The sequence below is a fragment of the Mesoplodon bidens genome (assembly GCF_964165515.1).
Source record: "Mesoplodon bidens genome assembly, chromosome: 15".
NCBI lineage: Eukaryota > Metazoa > Chordata > Mammalia > Artiodactyla > Ziphiidae > Mesoplodon > Mesoplodon bidens.
Window position 1 is genome coordinate 2259000 of NC_138171.1, and position 18704 is coordinate 2277703.

The 18704-nt window shown below is 54.4% G+C and overlaps 1 protein-coding gene across 1 annotated transcript in view; it reads right to left on the reverse strand.

Moving 5' to 3' along the window:
- CDH4 (cadherin 4) overlaps positions 1-18704 on the reverse strand; it is a gene marked incomplete at its 5' end in the record, with an annotated part of 569921 nt that overhangs the window by 49835 nt on the left and 501382 nt on the right. Inside the window, one exon of the mRNA XM_081257492.1 lies at positions 3982-4154. Coding sequence (XP_081113618.1) covers positions 3982-4154 — 173 coding nt within the window. The remainder of the gene's footprint in view (positions 1-3981; positions 4155-18704) is intronic.

Genomic DNA, 18704 nt, shown 5'->3' on the forward strand with positions numbered 1-18704 from the left:
TTGGCAGTGGGCAGGCGCGGAGGAGGCCACCAGGTTCCCTTAAGTGAGGGTGCACTGCCCGGCACACCCACTGGGATGTTCCCCGTCCTCCGGTGTCCGCGGAGCAGGTGTTCAGGTTCGTTCCCGGGGAAGGAGGGGCCTCAAACGGCCGAGCGAGTGCTATGGCTCCCGCTCCAGGGCGAGTCGTGTCGCGGCGACAGCCCTGGCGGCTTGGTGCCGGCCACACTGATGGGACCTGATGGCTCGCCCAGCCGGGCAGGGCCCTCGCACATCACGTCCACCCGCCCGGCCAGCTCCCACTGATCTGCAGGCCCGGCTCTCGGGGACCTTTTTGCCTGTCAGCCCCTCCCCGTCAGGTGCCGCTGTGGCACCGAGGAGGAGGGATGGCCCACCGGGCCCCGAGCGGGGAGGCTGCCTCAGGCTAGGCTGCCAGACGAGGCAAAGAAAACCAGGGACCGTTCAGTTATATGTAACTTCACACAAACAACTGACAAGTTTTGGTATGAATAAGTCCCATGCAATATTTGGGACACACTTGCAGGAAACACGATCTGTGTTTGTCTGCAGCTCAGATCTAGCTGGGTGGCCTGTGTTTTACCTGGCAGGGTGGAGCCTCTCCTGGGGTGCTCCCTGGAAAGGGTTAAGAATCCAGGTTGCCGGGAGCAGGCATGGGGTTAAGAGATGCATTTCAGGGATGCGTTCCTCCAGCCTCAGGATGGCACACGCCTCACCCAGGTGACACGCATGTTCCCATTTCTGAGATGAGGAAAACGAAGCTTCCTCACGGCTAAACAGTGTTGACCATTATGGAAGGAGCTGGGGGTGTCCAGGGGTGGCCCCAAGGCTGGACGAGGCCCACAGATGTGTGTCATTTGCCTTGCACAGAATTTTAAAAAATGCCAACCTGAGGCTTTCCCTGCTGTCTGCTCCACTAAGGCCCTGGTGGGGCAGACCCTCCCCAGGCCTCTCCACCCCTCCCCTCACGCCCCAGCGTGAATTCTGGCCCCTGTTGGCGTCCAGAGTTTCCAGCCCCAGCACCAGGGGAGGGCCTGGGTCCCGGGGGTCACGTCTCTCTTGAGCTCCCGAGACCCTTCGGCCCTGGGCAATTAAGAGCCCCTGCAGCCTTGCCTTTCTCATCTGGAAAGAAATGCTACTACTGGGATTTCCCCCCAGGGCGGTTTCAAGGACTAAGATGTGATAATGTGCACTGTACAGTGCCTAGCCCGCACTGACCTCCCATGGGGTCCCTGGGGCGCCCCGGTGTCTAGAACAGGCTCTGCCCACGGGCGGGAGCTTGGCACATGCTTACAAAAGAATGGAAAATGAGTAGCAGAAATGCCCACGAAACGTTGGCGGTACTCCTCCTCCCACTGCTCCTGGCCGTCTGTCCCTCCCTCCACACCTGCTGGTTTGTTCGTAAATAAACGCAAACCGGAACGGCCCGCACCCCACCTGCTCAGGGAAGCAGGGGCGCGGCATCCAGAGCTGCCCTGCGTCTTCAGAACCGGCAGCTTCTCCGAGCTTTCTGAGGTGGGGCCTCTCCCTGCTCTGCAGACTTCCAGAAGGGTCCTCTGGGTGCTGCCCCTTTGTCCTCTAGACAGAGGCCCCAGAAATGCCTCTTTCCTCCTCCAAGGCCCGACAGCACAGCCGGGCTCCCAGCAGAGCCATGCAGCCGAGCTGCTCTTCATCTCTAACGGAGGTCCGGGTGCTCGGGGCCCGCGGGCTGGGTACCGCCCACTCCCCGCCTCTCTGTTTCCTGAACCTGAAGTCCACACTCATTAAGCAATGAACAGAAGCTCTTTAGAGGTGGCAGAGGCCCGTTGAGGCTGTGCCAGGCAGGGCGCGGGGATGTGCCTGCCTGGGAGGTGGACAGGCCCCTCTGCTGCTGGGCTGGGGCCTGAGGCTGCTGGGATCTTGGACTTCTGGTCTCCAGAACCAGAAGAGGCTACATTTCCTTTGTCAGGACAGCCCTGGGACACTCATACAACTCCCTTCCCGGGACAGGACAGGGACGTCCCTGATGCTCCCCCCCCGGCCCCGCCCTCTGTGGATGGTAGACGATGCTCTCTCTGTATAACCCACGCCACGGCCTGAACTCATCTATCTCGTGGGGACTGATCCCTCTCGCCTGTTTCTCCCTCCTGCACAGTGAGCCCCACGCGAGCAAGGACACCACGCGCCCTGTTTACTGCTGTCTGCCCAGCACCCTCGGCAGTTTCTAGCACAAAGTCAGTGCTCAGTGAAAGTTTTTGATCGAAAGGAGGAGCCTGCTGAGTGGGATCTGTGATGGCTCGGAACTGGTTAGACGTCTGGTGTGCAGCGCTCAGGAAAAGCGGGTCCTTAGTCCCAAAGAGAAGGAAATATGATTGATTCTATCAGCCTCCAAGGCTCAGAGCAAGGCCACCTCTTCTGAGAAGCCTCCCCTGATTTCTCCACAGTTAGCTCCATTCATCTCACACCACCACCTTGTGGACACAATCCACTGCATATACATGTGATCTACCGCATGTACACATGTGATCCACTGCCAGTACACATGATCCACCGCACGTACACATGATCTACTGCATATACACGTGCGATCCACTGCCTACACACACGATCCACTGCCTACACATGTGATCTACCGCATATACACATGTGACCCACTACCACTACACACGATCTACCGCACGTACACATGATCTACTGCATATACACATGCGATCCCTGCCTACACACACGATCCACTGCATATACGTGATCTACCGCATATACACGCAATCCACTGCCAGCACACACGATCCACTGCATATACACATGCGATCCACTGCATATACACATGCGATCCACTGCCTACACACATGATCCACTGCACATACATGTGATCTACCACATGTACACGTGATCCACTTCCAGTACACATGATCCACCGCATGTACACATGATCTACTGCATATACACGAGACCCACTGCCTACACACGATCCACTGCATATACACGTGATCCACTGCCTACACATGCAATCCACTGCTTACACGCATGATCCACTACAGTACATGCACTTAGGTTCTGCTCCCCACCCCTGGCCCTGGGGGCAGCCACCGTCTAACCACCTCCACATCCACTATGCCTCACACAGCACTCTGTCCCCACATCTGCTAAGTGAGGAAGGAGCAGGCGGGGCACTTGCTCGTGTTCAGGGGTCACCGTGCCCAAGTTCAGCCTTGACCCTGGACCTCAGACAGGAATTTCCTTGGAGCAATGCTTCCAAAGCTGACCATGGAGAAGGACGTGTGCATGCGTGTGCGAGAGTGCGTGTGAATGTCTGCATTCATGCACAGGTCCCAGTCACACCACACTGCTCTCCCGAAGGTGTGAAGACACCCTGGGTGAGGCTAGAGCCTGGAGAAACACTGTGGTACAGTCTTCTGGGGGCAATGGGGATGCCCTCCCTCCCGGGGCAGGTCGGAGACCCTGGGTGGGGAGAGACGGGGGATGGTTCGCCTCCCTGATGGCCCACCCCATGCGGCGTCACTATCCCTTCCGAGGGACCACCTCCCTAGCTGAGGGCAGCAGGCTTCTAGAAGCCGGACAGAGCAGCTCTTCATTCCAAGGGCCAACTGCAGGGCCCTGTCCGGGCCGAGCAGGCGCCCATCACGGTCCTGGGGAGGGTCCTGGGGCCTTGCTGGATCCTCTGGTACATGAGATGGAGGCCTCGGGTCTGCCCGAGGCCTGTTCTGAGCCCTGGGGGCTCTGGCCCACCTCCCCCATCGCACAACTCCACTGACACGGGTCCCAGAAGACGTATTTACACCATGCAACTTAAGCCCCGCCGGGCACTGTCCCTGCCAAGCCTCACCCAGGTGGGATCGCGTGGCCCAGTGCCTGGAGACACCCTGCTGTGCCTAGTGGGAAAGGTCCCCCCGCCCTGGTGGCGGCGGCGGCGGCAGCACCAGCGCACCGCCCCCCGCCCTCCCCGCCCCACGGCGGCCTCCTCACCTCTCGGTCCAGGCCGGCCGCCACTGTCACGATGTCCCCTGTCTCGCTGTTGATTGTGAACATGTTCTGGGAGGGGCTCTGCGGGGTCTGGGTCACGATCCGGTAGCGCACCATCCCATTGGCTGTGGTGCCGTCGTCAGCGTCGCTGGCTGTGACCGTCATCACGTAGGTGCCTGGAACAGAGATAGCAGCACACGTGGACTCACCAGCCACACCTGCCGCGGCCCCGCGCCCGCACCCCGGCAGACGTCAGCCGGGACCACGTCTCCCCGGAGGCGGGACGTGCTGTGAGTCCTTCCCCTCCCACGGACAGCAGGCCTGCCAGGCCCTGGGAAGTGCACCGTCCCTCCCAGCCCCACACACTGCTGCAGAACCACCCGCGGGTTTCTTGCCGGGCTCAAGTCCGCTCTGAGGTCGTCAGCGGGCAGAGAGACCGAGGCCCTGGAGCGGGGGGAGCCGCCTGGGGACAGCGGAACCAGCGATTCTGGCTCAGAACCCAGCACTCTCCCTCCTGGGCCACACGGCCCAAGGCGCTGGCCGGCAGCGTTTGCCGAGGATCCAGATCCCATGCAGAGGACTGCACGGCCGCGACTCGGCACGCGTTAAAAAAAACAGGGATGGGTCTACAGAAGGGGCATAACAGGCACGTGAGGAAGCTAAGTGAGAAGAGCCCCCTCGGGGGGAAGCTGTGCACACGGGGCGCAGGGGAAGACGGAGCAGTAAATCCAGGGTGCGCGTGGACACGTGGTTACCCGCACCTCCGGGCCCGGGGGGTGAGCCGCCCATGCCATTTCCCATCCACATGCCAGGGTTGAGGTCCGCAGGGGACGCTCCGGCATGGTCCCCTGGCTCCTGAGAGTGGCACGTGGGGCCCCTACTGGCATCCTCCCTTCCCCACGGCGGGAGGCCCTGGTTGGATGGCACACCCCTCCCCTAGCCACAGTGATCGGGTCCGCGGTGGGCACCCTACCCAGTCAGAGCCTGTGATCAAGGCGGAGGTGCTCGCTGGGGTTACTGGGAAGCCAGCGAACTGTCCCTGCCGCTGGCCTTGGTTGGGTCAGCGTGTGAGGTTGGGGCTGTGGTCACTCTGTGCCACAAGGAAGGAAAGCGAAGGACAGGGCCATCTCGGAGGAAACAAAACCAAGAGGGGCTCGGGTGACCACCTCCTACCGGGCAGCCCCTGGGTCAAGCGGCACCTGAAGCTGTTGCCGCTATACTTTAAAAAATTAAGGCTTCTTTTATAAAGTGGTTTTAGGTTCACAGCAACATTGAGGAGAAGGTACCTTACAGACTCTTTATGCACCTGAACCGACATATTCCCTTCTTGCCTTATGTCTTTTCAGTTTGAGTTTTTGTCGCTTGCAACCCAGAGTCCTGACTGGCACAGGCTCCCGGCCCTGTGACGGCCCCTGGAGTCGTGGGCCTGGGGCCCTAGTCCTGATCTGCATGTCCTTCACTCAGCTCTATGTTCCCAGGTTGGAACAGTGTGCTGTCCAGGGCCCACAGGGGTGAGGGAGTGTGGGCACCATCCTCCACTGGGTCCTTCTTGGGGGGTGCTGGCTTAAGCTGAGACTGAACTGGGCTTGGGGCTTGGCTGTGCAGCTGGGCCTCCAGGCCTGTTGGGATCCAAGGTGGTGATGGGTGGGTGTTTTAGTCATCAAACATGCACTGGGCACCTGCTCTGGGCCAGCATGGCACTAGGAACTGGGCAGACAGTGGTGGAGACACTTTCATGGTCCGGGCAGGGAGCCTTTTCCAAATCCTACCAGTGTTCTGGCTGCGCGGATGTGTGTGCAAAGCAGGTCCTCCTGCCTTCCTGCGTCCAACCCCACCGCAAGCAGCGAGGGCCTGACTGGGAATTGGCTTTAGCTTTCAGCTTTTACTGAATAAAAGTTTCTCAAAGCAAATGCATTTTATACAACAGAAAGGAAAGCAAACAGAGAGAGGAAAGTAGAAATCTGTTTACAGGGCACAGGTTTCCTATTCTCATCCACCAACCAGAGAGGAATGGGCCCAGGACCAGACTTTTCACACTGAAAGGACGGGAAGTCCCAGCCTGAGCGGGGCGGGACGCTGCAGGAAGCGAGGGCCCAGGAGCTCCAGGGCCACAGCGCCTCCCTCCCACCACTTGTTCAATCCACAGATTTACATAGTTTTTATCAAAATGTAATTCACACATCAGAAAATCCACCCTTTTAAAGTGCACAAGTCAGTGCGTTTTAGTAGATTCACAAAGTCATGCAATTGCCAATAGAGCGTATCTAACTCCAGAACATTCTGTCACCCCCAAAGAAACCTGTATCTGTTAAGAGTCGCTCCCAAGGACTTCCCTGGTGGTCCAGTAGGTAAAACTCCACACTCCCAGTGCAGGGGGCCTGGGTTTGATCCCAGGTCGGGGAACTAGATCCTGCATGCCTGCCACAACTAAGAGTCCGCATGCTGCAACTTAGTCTGCATACTGCATGCTGCAACGAGGATCCTGCATGCCGCAACTAAGACCCGGCACGGCATGCATGCACACACACACGAATGAATGAATGAGTTGCTCCCCATCCTCCTCCCCAGCCCCCAGCAATGCTCATCTACTTTCTGTCTCCAGACAGGCGTTTTCTGAACACGGCTTATAACTGGAATCATATACTGTGCGGCCTTTGTGTCTGGCGTCTTTCAAGAGGCCTAATGTTTTCAAGGTTCACTCCTTTTTATGGCTGAATGACATTCCAGTGTGTGGGGATACTCAGCCCGCAATTACTGAGTGAGCACTTGCTGTGTGCAGACACCAGGCTCTGTGCTCAGGATGTAGGAAGAGAACAAGCAGACAAGGTCCCACCCTTAACATGCAAGTGAGGACAGACAGAACAAACAGGGAGACACAGATCATCGCCAGCTGTGGTAAGTCCTTGGAAGGGGGAAGAACGCTCGCATGAATGAATATGCAGAATAATGAAGTACGCGGGGTGCTACGGAAGAAGCAGGGACGACCTGAGAGATGGGGGTGGTGGGGTAGGGAGGGGACGGGGGGTACTCTGGGCAGGAGGCCAAGGCCCTGGGGCAGAGAAGAGCTCCAAACGTTTGAGGAACCAGGGAAAGTGGGCATGTGATGGGGCTGGAGGTGGGCTGGGCCCACGGCGAGGATTCTGGACTTTATTCTAAGATCACAGGGCAGTATTTTCATCAGGAGAGTGGGTCAAATTTATGTTCTGAAGACACGCAGAGAACACAGACTGCTTGCAACCAGGAGTGTGGGGGGAAAGGGTGGGTAGTGAGAATGCTAACTCATTCCCTGGATTTCATGGAGAACTGGTTGCAATCAGATCAAGATGTTGCAAACCCACTAGGACATTTATTCATTCATTCAAGACGTCTTTATTAAGTGTCTTCTAGGGGAAAAAATATGGAACTTCACTGTTTTGAGAACCCTAGGAAAAACATTCATCAAACACACCCACCTAACTTCATGCAATGGCTATTCTCGAACAGTGTGTAAACCCAATTTATTTTATTTTATATATTTATTTTTAGCTGCATTGGGTCTTTGTTGCTGTGTGTGGGCTTTCTCTAGTTGCAGCGGGGGGGGGGCTACTCTTCGTTGTGGTGCGCGGGCTTTTCATTGCAGTGGCTTCTCTTGTTGTGGGGCATGGGCTCTAGGCATGCGGGCTTCAGTAGTTGTGGCATGTGGTCTCAGTAGTTGTGGCTTGTGGGCTCTAGAGCACAAGCTCAGTAGTTGTGGCGCATGGGCTTAGTTGCTCCATGGCCATGTGGGATCTTCCCGGACCAGGGCTTGAACCCGTGTCCCCTGCACTGGCAGGTGGATTCTTAACCACTGCGCCACCAGGGAAGCCCTGTAAACCCAATTTTAATGAATTTAATTATAAGTAGAATTTCCCCAGAGGCATTAAGTATTTAAAAGAAATCCAGGGGCTTCCCTGGTGGCGCAGTGGTCGAGAGTCGGCCTGCCAATGCAGGGGACACGGGTTTGTGCCCCGGTCTGGGAGGATCCCACATGCCGTGGAGCGGCTGGGCCTGTGAGCCATGGCCGCTGAGTCTGCACATCCGGAGCCTTTGCTCCGCAACAGGAGAGGCCACAACAGTGAGAGGCCCGCGTACCGCAAAAAAAAAAAAAAAATCCAGGGGGTTCTGTTTTTAGCAAATGGTGGACAATGTTATTTTAAACCGATCTTCCTCCTGAGGAAAACTAGAAAAACCGGACCCAATGTGAAATAAAAACATCCCATTAAGGGCACTAGAGAGATACCAATGGCACAGACTCAGGGAGGGCAGGGCAGGCCAGAAAGGAGAACCCGAGACCGGGGGCCATCTTTCCTCTCAAGACATTTGCTGATTCCAGGGACTTCCTTGGTGGTACAGTGGTTAAGATTCCGTGCTCCCAATGCAGGGGGCCTGGGTTTGATCACTGGTTGGGGAACTAAGATCCCGCATGCCGCAACTAAAGATCCTGCACGCGGCCACGAAGATCCCACATGCCGCAACTAAGACTTGGCACGGCCAAGTAAAAGAAAAAAAAAAAAAAAAGACGTTTGCTGATTCCAAATCGGCTTCTGACAGCTGAAGAGCTACATGGAGCTTTCAACAGACTGATGGGAATGGGGGTAAAAACATTGAGCTTAGGGCTCGCCATATGAGGGAGCCTGAAAAACACTCGAGTCTTTGGGTTGGACCCGGAAGGGCAGTGCGCTGGGAGTGAGGGTGAACAGGAAAGGAACCGTCCTAGCCGACGGACACACAGCTCTATTAAGGTGACTTAGGCTATGATATCTGAGGTTACCAGACTCCCGTCAGGAGTGAAAGCATATCCTTCATAGACAAAGGTAACATCTTACCTTCAAGTCACCTCTACAATTTTTCACACACAAGGCACAGTACGTAATGAACCAGGCACACAAGAAGACAAAACCTGACTGAAAACAGAGAGAAAGAACTGACCAGGACCAGACCAGGGGAGATTCCGATAACAGAGTCATCAGATGCAGATTAAAAATAATCGGCCAGAAAAGCTGAAGCGCACCCCCAGATATTCACATGGGACGTCCCGTTCTAGGCCCCCACTACCAGCCCCCACCAAGGCACACCTGAGCCCCCTTCTCTACCATGAAGCTCCCCGGTCCTCTGCCCGCCTTCGAGTCTCTGACTGTGATGGTGGCTGGTGACCCCCCTGCTCTGAACACACAGCCTCTGCTGGTTCCCATTGGCTGGTCTTCATTTATTTCCACATTACTGTTGGAAAAACTGGATGAGGGACTCTTTCTGTCCTTTGTTGCACAAGCACATGTGGGTCAACAATGGTCTCAAAAAAAAAAAAAAAAGTCCCTAACCTGCGAAGCTCACATCTAGCGGTGCAGATAAACAAGGAGCATAATCAATTAGTATGTGATGCCAAATGTCTGACAACTGGGTGTTGGCTGAATAAATTGTGTTCCCATGACGGAACTGTTTAAAGCCGGAATATTTCGTGACACTTGAAATGTTCACGATATACAGCAAAACGGAAAACAATCCAGTTTCTAAACTGTGTTCTTTAATATAACAACATGTTCGTGCAGGGAGAGAAGACCAGAGAGATCTTTGACAAATGTGCTCATGGCAATCTCTGCGTGGCAGGCAAGATGGGAGATTGTGACGTTTTTCTTTGTGATTTTCTCTGTATCTCTCAAGTTTCCTCCAAAGATTATCACTTGATTATCAGAAGGTAAAATGTTACTTAAAGAAATAAGGCAACTGATGGGACTTTTTTTTCAGCCTTAATCACAATTTGGTTTCTTTCAAAAAAGATTCTGGAAACCTGGCTGGTCCATGGCCACCATTCTGTGATCAGGTGACCCATGCACGCCCAAGTGCTCTGAGCCCAAAGGCCAATGGGCAGGGTTGCCATGGAAACAAACCCAGATGAAATAATAAGTGTGCAGGGCCCTGGAACTGAGCAAGGTCTCCGTGATTTTCACTTCCTTCCTAGAAGAAGAGAATGGGGTGGAGGCAGAAGGAACTCCTTTTTGAGACCTGGAGGGCTGCCTGGGGGAGGTGGCCTCCACTCACTGTCTGGGCACTCGGCAACGCCTGCTGACCTGGGGGCCAGGCCCTGCCCTGGCGGCACCCTGCTTCTGCCCCCCTTGCCCGTCTCCTGTGTCTCAGTCTCCCCCTTACACTTGAGGGTGCTCCTTCCTGAACCCTCCAGCAAGTGTTCAGTGGCCACACCACGTCTCGGGTCGTGAGCAGGGCCAGCCCCCGTGTGTCTGGGAAAGCGTGACCCTGGCATCAAGGTCCCCCGATCCTCTCGCCTTCTCCAGTGGGGGTGGGTCTGGTTCATAGGCAGCCGTGAGCACCCAGCAGCCCCAATGCCATAGCACACCTGGGCTGCCCACGGGAGGGAGGGAGGGAGCGATTCAGCCGCGTTACCTGGCTGAGCGCTCTGCCAGGAACCACTCACTGCAGCAGCATCGGTAGTAACCGGAGAGTTAAGTCTTACCCCCATCATCTGGACCATGAGAACGAGGAGAATATCATCCTTCTAGGGCCTTCTCTGGAGGCCTCGTTGGGCCTCTCCCCCTAGTAGAGAGGCCTGCATTTTTCTTAACGAAACTGAACATCGCTCTGTATTTTCCTCTAAAAGGGCATGCTGTCTGCTGCCCGAGACTCCGGACATTTCTTCATAAATCGCGCCAGCAGGAAAAGGGGGAGAAGGCAAACTCTTGGCTCTTCTGAGGAGTTCATGTACAAATGCTGCCATGCGCCTTAAAGGATTAATTTCACAAACCTTAAATTGCAGTTTAATTTGAAAACTAATTCAGCTCCATAATTGGCTTTCTGCTCAAATCACTGAGGCTAAAGATTTAAATTCTTAATATGCAGATGACTTTCAAGTATCTGGCGCCATCTGTGCATTAGTCCGTGGCATTAATCTCGGGGGACTCCGCCAGCACAGAAACAAAATAAATAAATAAACGGGCCCCACTAATAATCTATTTAAGCAAAAACTGCATTATATAGATGAAGGTTTCTTTGACTTCATTTGCAGCATGTAGATTTCTCTGCTATTTAATATTTTAAAGCAACATTAATTTCAAAATTTATAATATAGGTCCTCACACAGTTACAAGGGGTTAGGGAAAGCAGAAGTTCCAACTAGAGCCCTTTTGTTAAAAAATAGTCAACACACTTGGGAGGCCTGAGAGATGCCATGAGACTGGTCAGGCTGCCTCTGGGCAGGAGGTGACACCACGAATCCCATTTCCAGCTGGAGAAGCCTGTTGGAAAGGGCGTGGACCCATGGCTGCTGCAGAGGGAAGGGGGCTCCAGTTATGAGCACGTAGCCCACAGGCCTCCTGGAGCCTGAGGACTGATAATGTGAACCCCTGTGACCCCACCCCATTACCTCACCATTAACCAATCAGAGAATTTTGCACAAGCTGATCACGTACCCTGGGACCACCAACTCCCTTATCTGGCCTTTAAAAATGCTCTGCTAAAACCCTTTGGGGAGTTTGGGGTTTCTGCGCACAAGCCACCCATTTTCCTTGTTTGGAGCCGTTTCAGTAAACACCTGCACTCTCCTTCACCACAAACTCGTGTCAGTAGATTGTCTGTACCATGCGGGTGAGTGGACCCGAGTTTGGTTTGGTAACACCTGCCACTGGCTGTGGCCTTACTTACCTGTTCTGTGCCTTCGTTCCCTCATCTCCAAAGTGCTTGTATCACAGGACTGTCAGCTTTCAGTAGGTTATCCCATCAGGAGGCCTGAGGACAGTACCCAGCATCTGGAGGCCCTCAGTCAGTGCTGTGTTTCTGCGACGGCTGCATAAGCAAAGCTTCAGTGCAAGGTGTGCCCCTTGCCGGGGGAGCCCAAGGCCTCCTGCAGAGATGTGGGGCCTCCCCACTGCCCCGAGCCAGGTTCAGGAGCTCAGGAAGAGCAGGCGGACAAGGCAGTCAGGGCTCACAAGCTTCAGGTCAGGGAGCCCAGCTGCTGTTTTTATTTATTTTTTATTATTTTAAAATTTATTTATTTATTTGGCTGCGTTGGGTCTTTGTTGCTGTGCACGGGCTTTCTCTAGTTATGGCGACCGGGGGCTACTCTTCGTTGTGGTGTATGGGCTTCTCATCACGGTGGCTTCTCTTGTTGCAGAGCACAAGCTCTAGGCATGTGGGCTTCCGTAGTTGTGGCTTGCGGGCTCTAGAGCTCAGGCTCAGTAGTTGGGGCTTAGTTGCTCCATGGCATGTGGGACCTTCCCAGACCAGGGCTCGAACCTGTGTCCCCTGCATTGGCAGGTGGATTCTTAACCGCTGCACCACCAGGGAAGCCCCCACAGCTGCTGTTTTTAATCTGTTGTTTCCTCTTCTCCAAGGAGAACACAGCCTTTTATTTTATTTTATTCATTTATTTTTAACATCTTTATTGGAGTATAATTGCTTTACAATGGTGTATTAGTTTCTGCTGTATAACAAAGTGAATCAGCTATATGTATACATATATCCCCATTCCCCTCCCTCTTGCGTCTCCCTCCCACCCTCCCTACCCCACCCCTCTAGGTGGTCACAAAGCACCGAGCTGATCTCCCTGTGCTATGTGGCTGCTTCCCACTAGCTTTCTATTTTACACTTGGTAGTGTATATAAGTCAATGCCCCTCTCTCCCTTCGTCCCAGCTTACCCTTCCCCCTCCTCACGTCCTCAAGTCCATTCTCTACGCCTGCGTCTTTATTCCTGTCCTGCCCCTAGGTTCTTCAGAACCATTTTTTTTTTAGATTCCATATATATGTGTTAGTATACGGTATTTGTTTTTCTCTTTCTGACTTACTTCACTCATAACTCAGCCTTTTAAAGATGTACTTGCACCCCGGAGGGTCACCCCGAGGGGCAGGAGGGCTCTTGCTTCTGATGAAGAAAACCGCCCTAGGGGAAGGCCTCCCAGGATCTCAGCATCCACCCCGCAATGCCGCCCCTGGATGCAGCTCTGGGAACAGGACTCGGGTCCGGGGTGAGTGGGCACCTGATGGGGAAGCCGGCGCCTGGATGGGCTCCCCCCGCCCCTCGGGGCCCCGCCTTCTCCTCTGGGGACGCCCTCCGCTGCTGGGTGCTGGCTGGCCAAGGCCTGGATGTGGCCTCACCCTAGGCCAGCCCCTCCCCCTCCCCTCTCCTGAGCATCCTAACTCCCGCCTCCCAGACACTTCCCAGGAGCGGGCTGATCCCTGAGAAGCACCCGCGCCCCATCCTCCCCATCAGCTCTGGGAACCGGAGCCCAGCCCAGGCTGGAAAACTGCCACTGTTCAGACGTGGCCGATGGGGAGCTTGTGATGATTCAGAAGAACGCATGTCTGAGTCTAGCCTGGCCACCAGGGAGCCCAGCAGGGTGGCCCAAGGGACGCTGGCACGTAACCTAAAGGACAGCTGGTTTTAAGTGAGTCTTATAGTTCAGCCTGAGGTTCAACCTGACAAGGTACTTGCTGGAGTTGGAAAATGAACTAATATTTTGAGTAAGAACGTTTAACAATATTAATAAGTTAATACCCACTAATAGTAACAACACGATTAATGACAGCACAGGCGTTGGGGAGCCTCAGGTGGGCGCTCTCAGCTGACTCCAGGAGGTGGAAGCTAACATTACTTCCATTTAACGATGAGACAGGGGGAGTAGCCAGCAGAGGCCCCGCCACGCCGCACGCTGGCCACGTGGTGGCCGGCTGCCTGGATTCTGAGAAGGGTGGCTGAGTGCCACGCGACGCCACCTGCCAAGTGCACAGTCCCACCTGGGGAGGACACAGGCGACAGCCAGGGTCTGAAGACTTAACACGCCGTCCCAACAGCCTTCGACTCCGCCCCACGTCAAGGTTTCCCATGGAGCCGCAGTCACCCAGGCAGTGTGGGGCTAGCAGAGGGACAGACACGCAGATCAATGGATAGAAGCAGAGAACACAGGAACAAACCCACAAATAGGCCCAACTGATTTTTGATAAAAGTACAAAAGCAACTCAATGAAAGCCATTCCAACAAACGGTGCAGGAACACCTGGGCATCCATAAGGAAAGAAATGATCCAGATGTGAAGTCTCACGCCTTATGTAAAAATTACACAGAAATGAACTTGGGACGGACCATGGAAGAAATGTAAAATGTGAAACCATAAAACCTTTAGAACAAAGCCTACAGCATCTTCAGGACCCAGGGCCCGGGAAGAGTTCTCAATACTCAAGCCCAAGCCATCGAAGGAAAGTGAAAAATTGGACTTCATCAAAATGAAAAACTCTTGCTCCCAAAGGATGCCATGAAGAGAATGGAAACACAAGTCCCAGAGGGGAGAAAATATCTGCAAACTACGTATCTGACAAAGGGCTTGTATCTCAAATAAGTAAAGAATTCTCAAAACTCAGTGATTAAAAAAGCAAACTAATTAGAAAATGGACAAAAGACATGAAGAGACATCTCATCGAGGAGGATGTGCGGATGGCAAACAAACACAGGGTGAGATCTCCAAGATCGTTAGCCATCAGGGAAGCAGAAATGAAAACCACCATGAGATATCACTACACACCCCTCTGAACAGCCAAAACAACACGACACCACCAAATGCTGATGAGGACGTGGAGGAGCCGGGCCACTCACGTGGTGGGACAGAAGACGGTACCGTCACTCCAGAAAAGGGCGTGGCCGTCCCCTGCAGAGCTGAACCCTGTTCCCTGTGCCACCCAGTGACTGCGTTCTTGGGCATCTGTCCCAGAGAAATGAAAACTTACGTTCACGCAGAAGTCTGTATGGGTATGAAAGATCTTGAAGGTTTACTATGGCCCCAAACTGGGAACAACCCAAATGCCCTTCAAAGGGTGAACAAGGGCAATGCATCCACACCGCAGACTTCTCAGCAATGAAAAGAAATGAACTTTGGACACACACAACTTGAATGAATATCCAGAGAATGATGCTCAGTGAAAGAAGCCAGTCTCCAAAGGTTAACATACCATTATGATTCCATTTATATGAAAGTCTTAAAATGACAAAATCATAGAGACAGAGGAGATCAATGATTGCAAGGGTCAGGGATGGCGGGTGGGCAGGGAGATGGCTGTGGCTCTGAAAGGGCAGCTTGAGGGTCCTTGTGACAGAACCGTTAGCGTCTTGACCGCGGAGGTCACGCGAATCAGCACACGTGATAAAACCGCATGCACATGGACGGACACTGACACACACACACACAAACACGCATGCAGGCAAGACTGCTGAAGTCTGAGTGAGGGCCAGGGCTTACACCAATGTCACATCCTGGTGTGACCCTGCACGGCAGCTCTGCAAGATGTTACCACCGGGATAAACTGGGTGAAGGATCTACGGGGTATCTCTGTACCATTTCTTTTTTTTTTTTTTTTTTTTTTTTGCTGTACGCGGGCCTCTCACTGCTGTGGCCTCTCCCGTTGCGGAGCACAGGCTCCGGACACACAGGCTCCGCGGCCATGGCTCGCGGGCCCAGCCGCTCCGCGGCATGTGGGATCTTCCGGGATAGGGGCACGAACCCGTGTCCCCTGCATCGGCAGGCGGACTCTCAACCACTGCGCCACCAGGGAAGCCCTCTGTACCATTTCTTAGAACTGCGTGTGTATCCACAATTATGTCAAAATAAAAAGATTTCTTAAAAAGACATTTCTTCCAATGAGACCCCACGGGAAGTTCATCTAGGAGTCCACGGAGTGGCGATACCTGGGGAGCTGGCTCAAGTCTGTACAAAGCCTGGCCCTCCTGCTTCCTGCCCACCCAGGGGCCTGAGATACCTCTGTGGACCCCAGGCCCCAGTGGGCACCAGGCCACAATCCTCTTGAGCCTCTTCACGTCTCACTTCAGTGGGACCCTTCTTCTTGGGAACCCTAATTTTGGTTCCACTTTCTGGTGAACTTGAAATCAATGAAACTCCATTTCTTTATGGAAAACATCCCTATTACAGAGATAATTCTTATAAATTATTATGAATCTGAACTTATGAGCTCAGAGTCAATTTCAAAGCCAGGGAGAGAGGCCTTGGTGGAAACGACTGCTTACTTAAGACCCGTTTTGCTACACAGGGATGCACATCAGTTACCCTCCCATCATGACAGAGGGAGTGCATGGAAACAGCGAACGTCCTCGTCCTGTGTGCAAAACACTGTCGCCCCTGCAGATGCAGCGTTTGGCCGGGGGTGTGGGATGGTCGCCTCAAGAGGGTGGGCAAGGCAGATTTGGGGGACAGTACAGGGTGGGTGTCAAGGCGGGCTCTGCAGAAATGGCAGAGTTTGGAAAGGCAGGCGTGACGTGTACACAGGGAGCAAGCGGCGGGGCACCCTCCTGAGCAAAGCTCCTGTGGTGAGACATTAAAAGGGGGGTCAGCAGATATGTTTCCCTTTCTGCTCTCATCTGGAGCATTGCATGGAGTCTCCAAGGGGCTTGGTGGCCCCTGGCCAGTTCCATCCAGGATTTGGGACAATGACCAGGAGGGGACAGATGCTCCTGGCGGGGGGAGGGACTGCTGCTGTGACCACCAGCTTCAGGGGGCCCCGTCTGGGTGGGGACCCAACACGACAGCCACTACCCACACGTGGCTATTTCTATTAAATACAAGGAGAAATTTAGCTTCTCAGTTGTAGGAGCCACAGTTGTGTGTGAGCCCATTCAACCCAGCAAAGCCAGAGAGGATTTCATAAAACTGAGGGGCCTGGGGCTGGGAGAAGGACGTGGGGTGATGTGGGATCGGCCTGGGATCCAGCCCCAGTTGGCCTGCTGATGTCCCCGTGTGAACTTCCCAAACCTTAGAAGGTTCCTATCCAGCTGAGTCAATACTGAGCACACATTCCCATGTTTTCCATTAGAACGTGCATCTGAAACCCTTCATTAGCCTATCATTCCAGAAAATAATGACTAACTTCTGGCGGTAGTTTTTCCTTATCCCACAAAGGCACTGTGTAAGACCCTTCCATTATTGTAATTTACTGGTGTAAGGGAAGAAACTGGAGAGACTACTTCCAAGTCCCTGGGAGTCTCCTGCCTCGAGGATGCAGTGCCCGCTTTGTCTGGACGTTCAGGGTGAGCGAGGGCATCAAGCCGGGTCCAACGGGGCACCGTGCAGCTCCATCCCTGGCTTTGCACAGAGGCAGCGTCACCGTTCCCCTCTGAGGGTTGTTCCGGGAACAGAGGTGGAGCTGGGGGCCCCCAGGGGCTTCGAAAGTCAGCCAACATTCAGTGCAAAAGGTCCCAGAAAGGCTCAAAGTGTCTGGGGAATCAAGGGCCAGTCAGGGACACCACCAGCCCTCAGCCTGCCCAGGCCACACCCAGCTATCCGAGGATGCTCCTATCAGGACTTCGAGGGGGAGACAGTAATTTGCTGCTTTTGTTACCCTAATGAGTAAAGACAGTTACGCATTTGGGAAAACTGTCGCTATCGATCTGTTTGAAAATAAGATGCGGGACACTTGATTTGTGACATCCAGGCAGCTTTACAGAGCGTCCTGGGTCTTGGGGAGAGAGCACCCACCGCTTCTGTTAACAAGAAAGCCCCTTCCCCAAGCCTGACACTCACTCCCCACCCTGATCCTTAAAGAGCTGGCTGTTGGCAGCCCTCATCTGTTTCCTTTGGCTGCCTGTAGCTAATATGGCCACCCACCACCTGCCCCTGCCCCTCAGAGGCCTGCAGGGCCCAGCTGCCCAGGGTTCCTGCAGAAATAATGTCATATCCTGTTCCCTTTGCTGACACCGGGCTGGCCCAAGCGTCCCAATTCTGAGAGACAATCAATCATAAACGCAATCCACCTTGTTGCAGCAGCAGCCCCGAGACGGAGCTAGTCGCCTCCAGCGGAGAAGGGTCGATAAATGTTTGTTTCGCGGGCCCCGCCTCCCCACAAGCCGGACGCCCACTGACCCCTCCTCAGAGGCCCGGGAAGCTGGCCTCAGGTTTCCCGGCACCGCAAACCTTCCCCAGGGCTGGGAAGTTTTCCCAGGATGGGTGCCCACCGGGGAGCCAGGGAGGGGCAGCCTCTAAGATGCAGGACACCCGGTTACATCTAACGTTCAGGTCAACAAGCGATACCCTTTACTCTAAGTATGTTCCCGATACTCCTGCATAGAAATGACCCCTTGTTTCTCTGAAGTTCAAATGTTACCCGAGTCCTATATTTTAGCCGTAACTTCCGGCAGCCCCAGCAGGGACCTCAGCAGTGGTGCTTGACTCAGCTCCCCACTCGACCCGAGCTGAGCAGTTGTCCCAAGGACAACCCCGTCCCCAATCAGGAGACAGCGGGGTTGTGCTTCTCAAAGGTCAGCAAGTGCAGAATCACCTGGGAGCTTGGCTGCTGGCCCCGGGGCCCCATCTGCAGAGTCTGAATCAGCAGGTGTGGCCACAAGTGATGCATTTGTAACGTGTTCCCAGCTGATGCTGCAGGTCCCTGAGCAGGGGTCCCAGCATCGGCTGGGGCTTCCCCCCACATCCCCACCAAGGGGCCGGGGCTGCTTCCTCCACCTCCCCAGGCCTTGAGTCTAATGGGAGAGGGGGGTGCCCACTTCTTGGCCATTATGTCGCCCAGAGGCCAGATGCTACAAAGTGGTCGTTATCATTTATGCTGGACAGGGGCCCATGGGAAGACAGGCTCTGGGTCAGCTCTGAGGGGAACCAAGGCCTCAGGCACTCGGCTCACCTCCTCGGGCTGGGGAGTCGGCCCTCTCACGGGCTTCCTGTTGTGCTTGGAATCAAACCCCAAGTGTGCCCAGG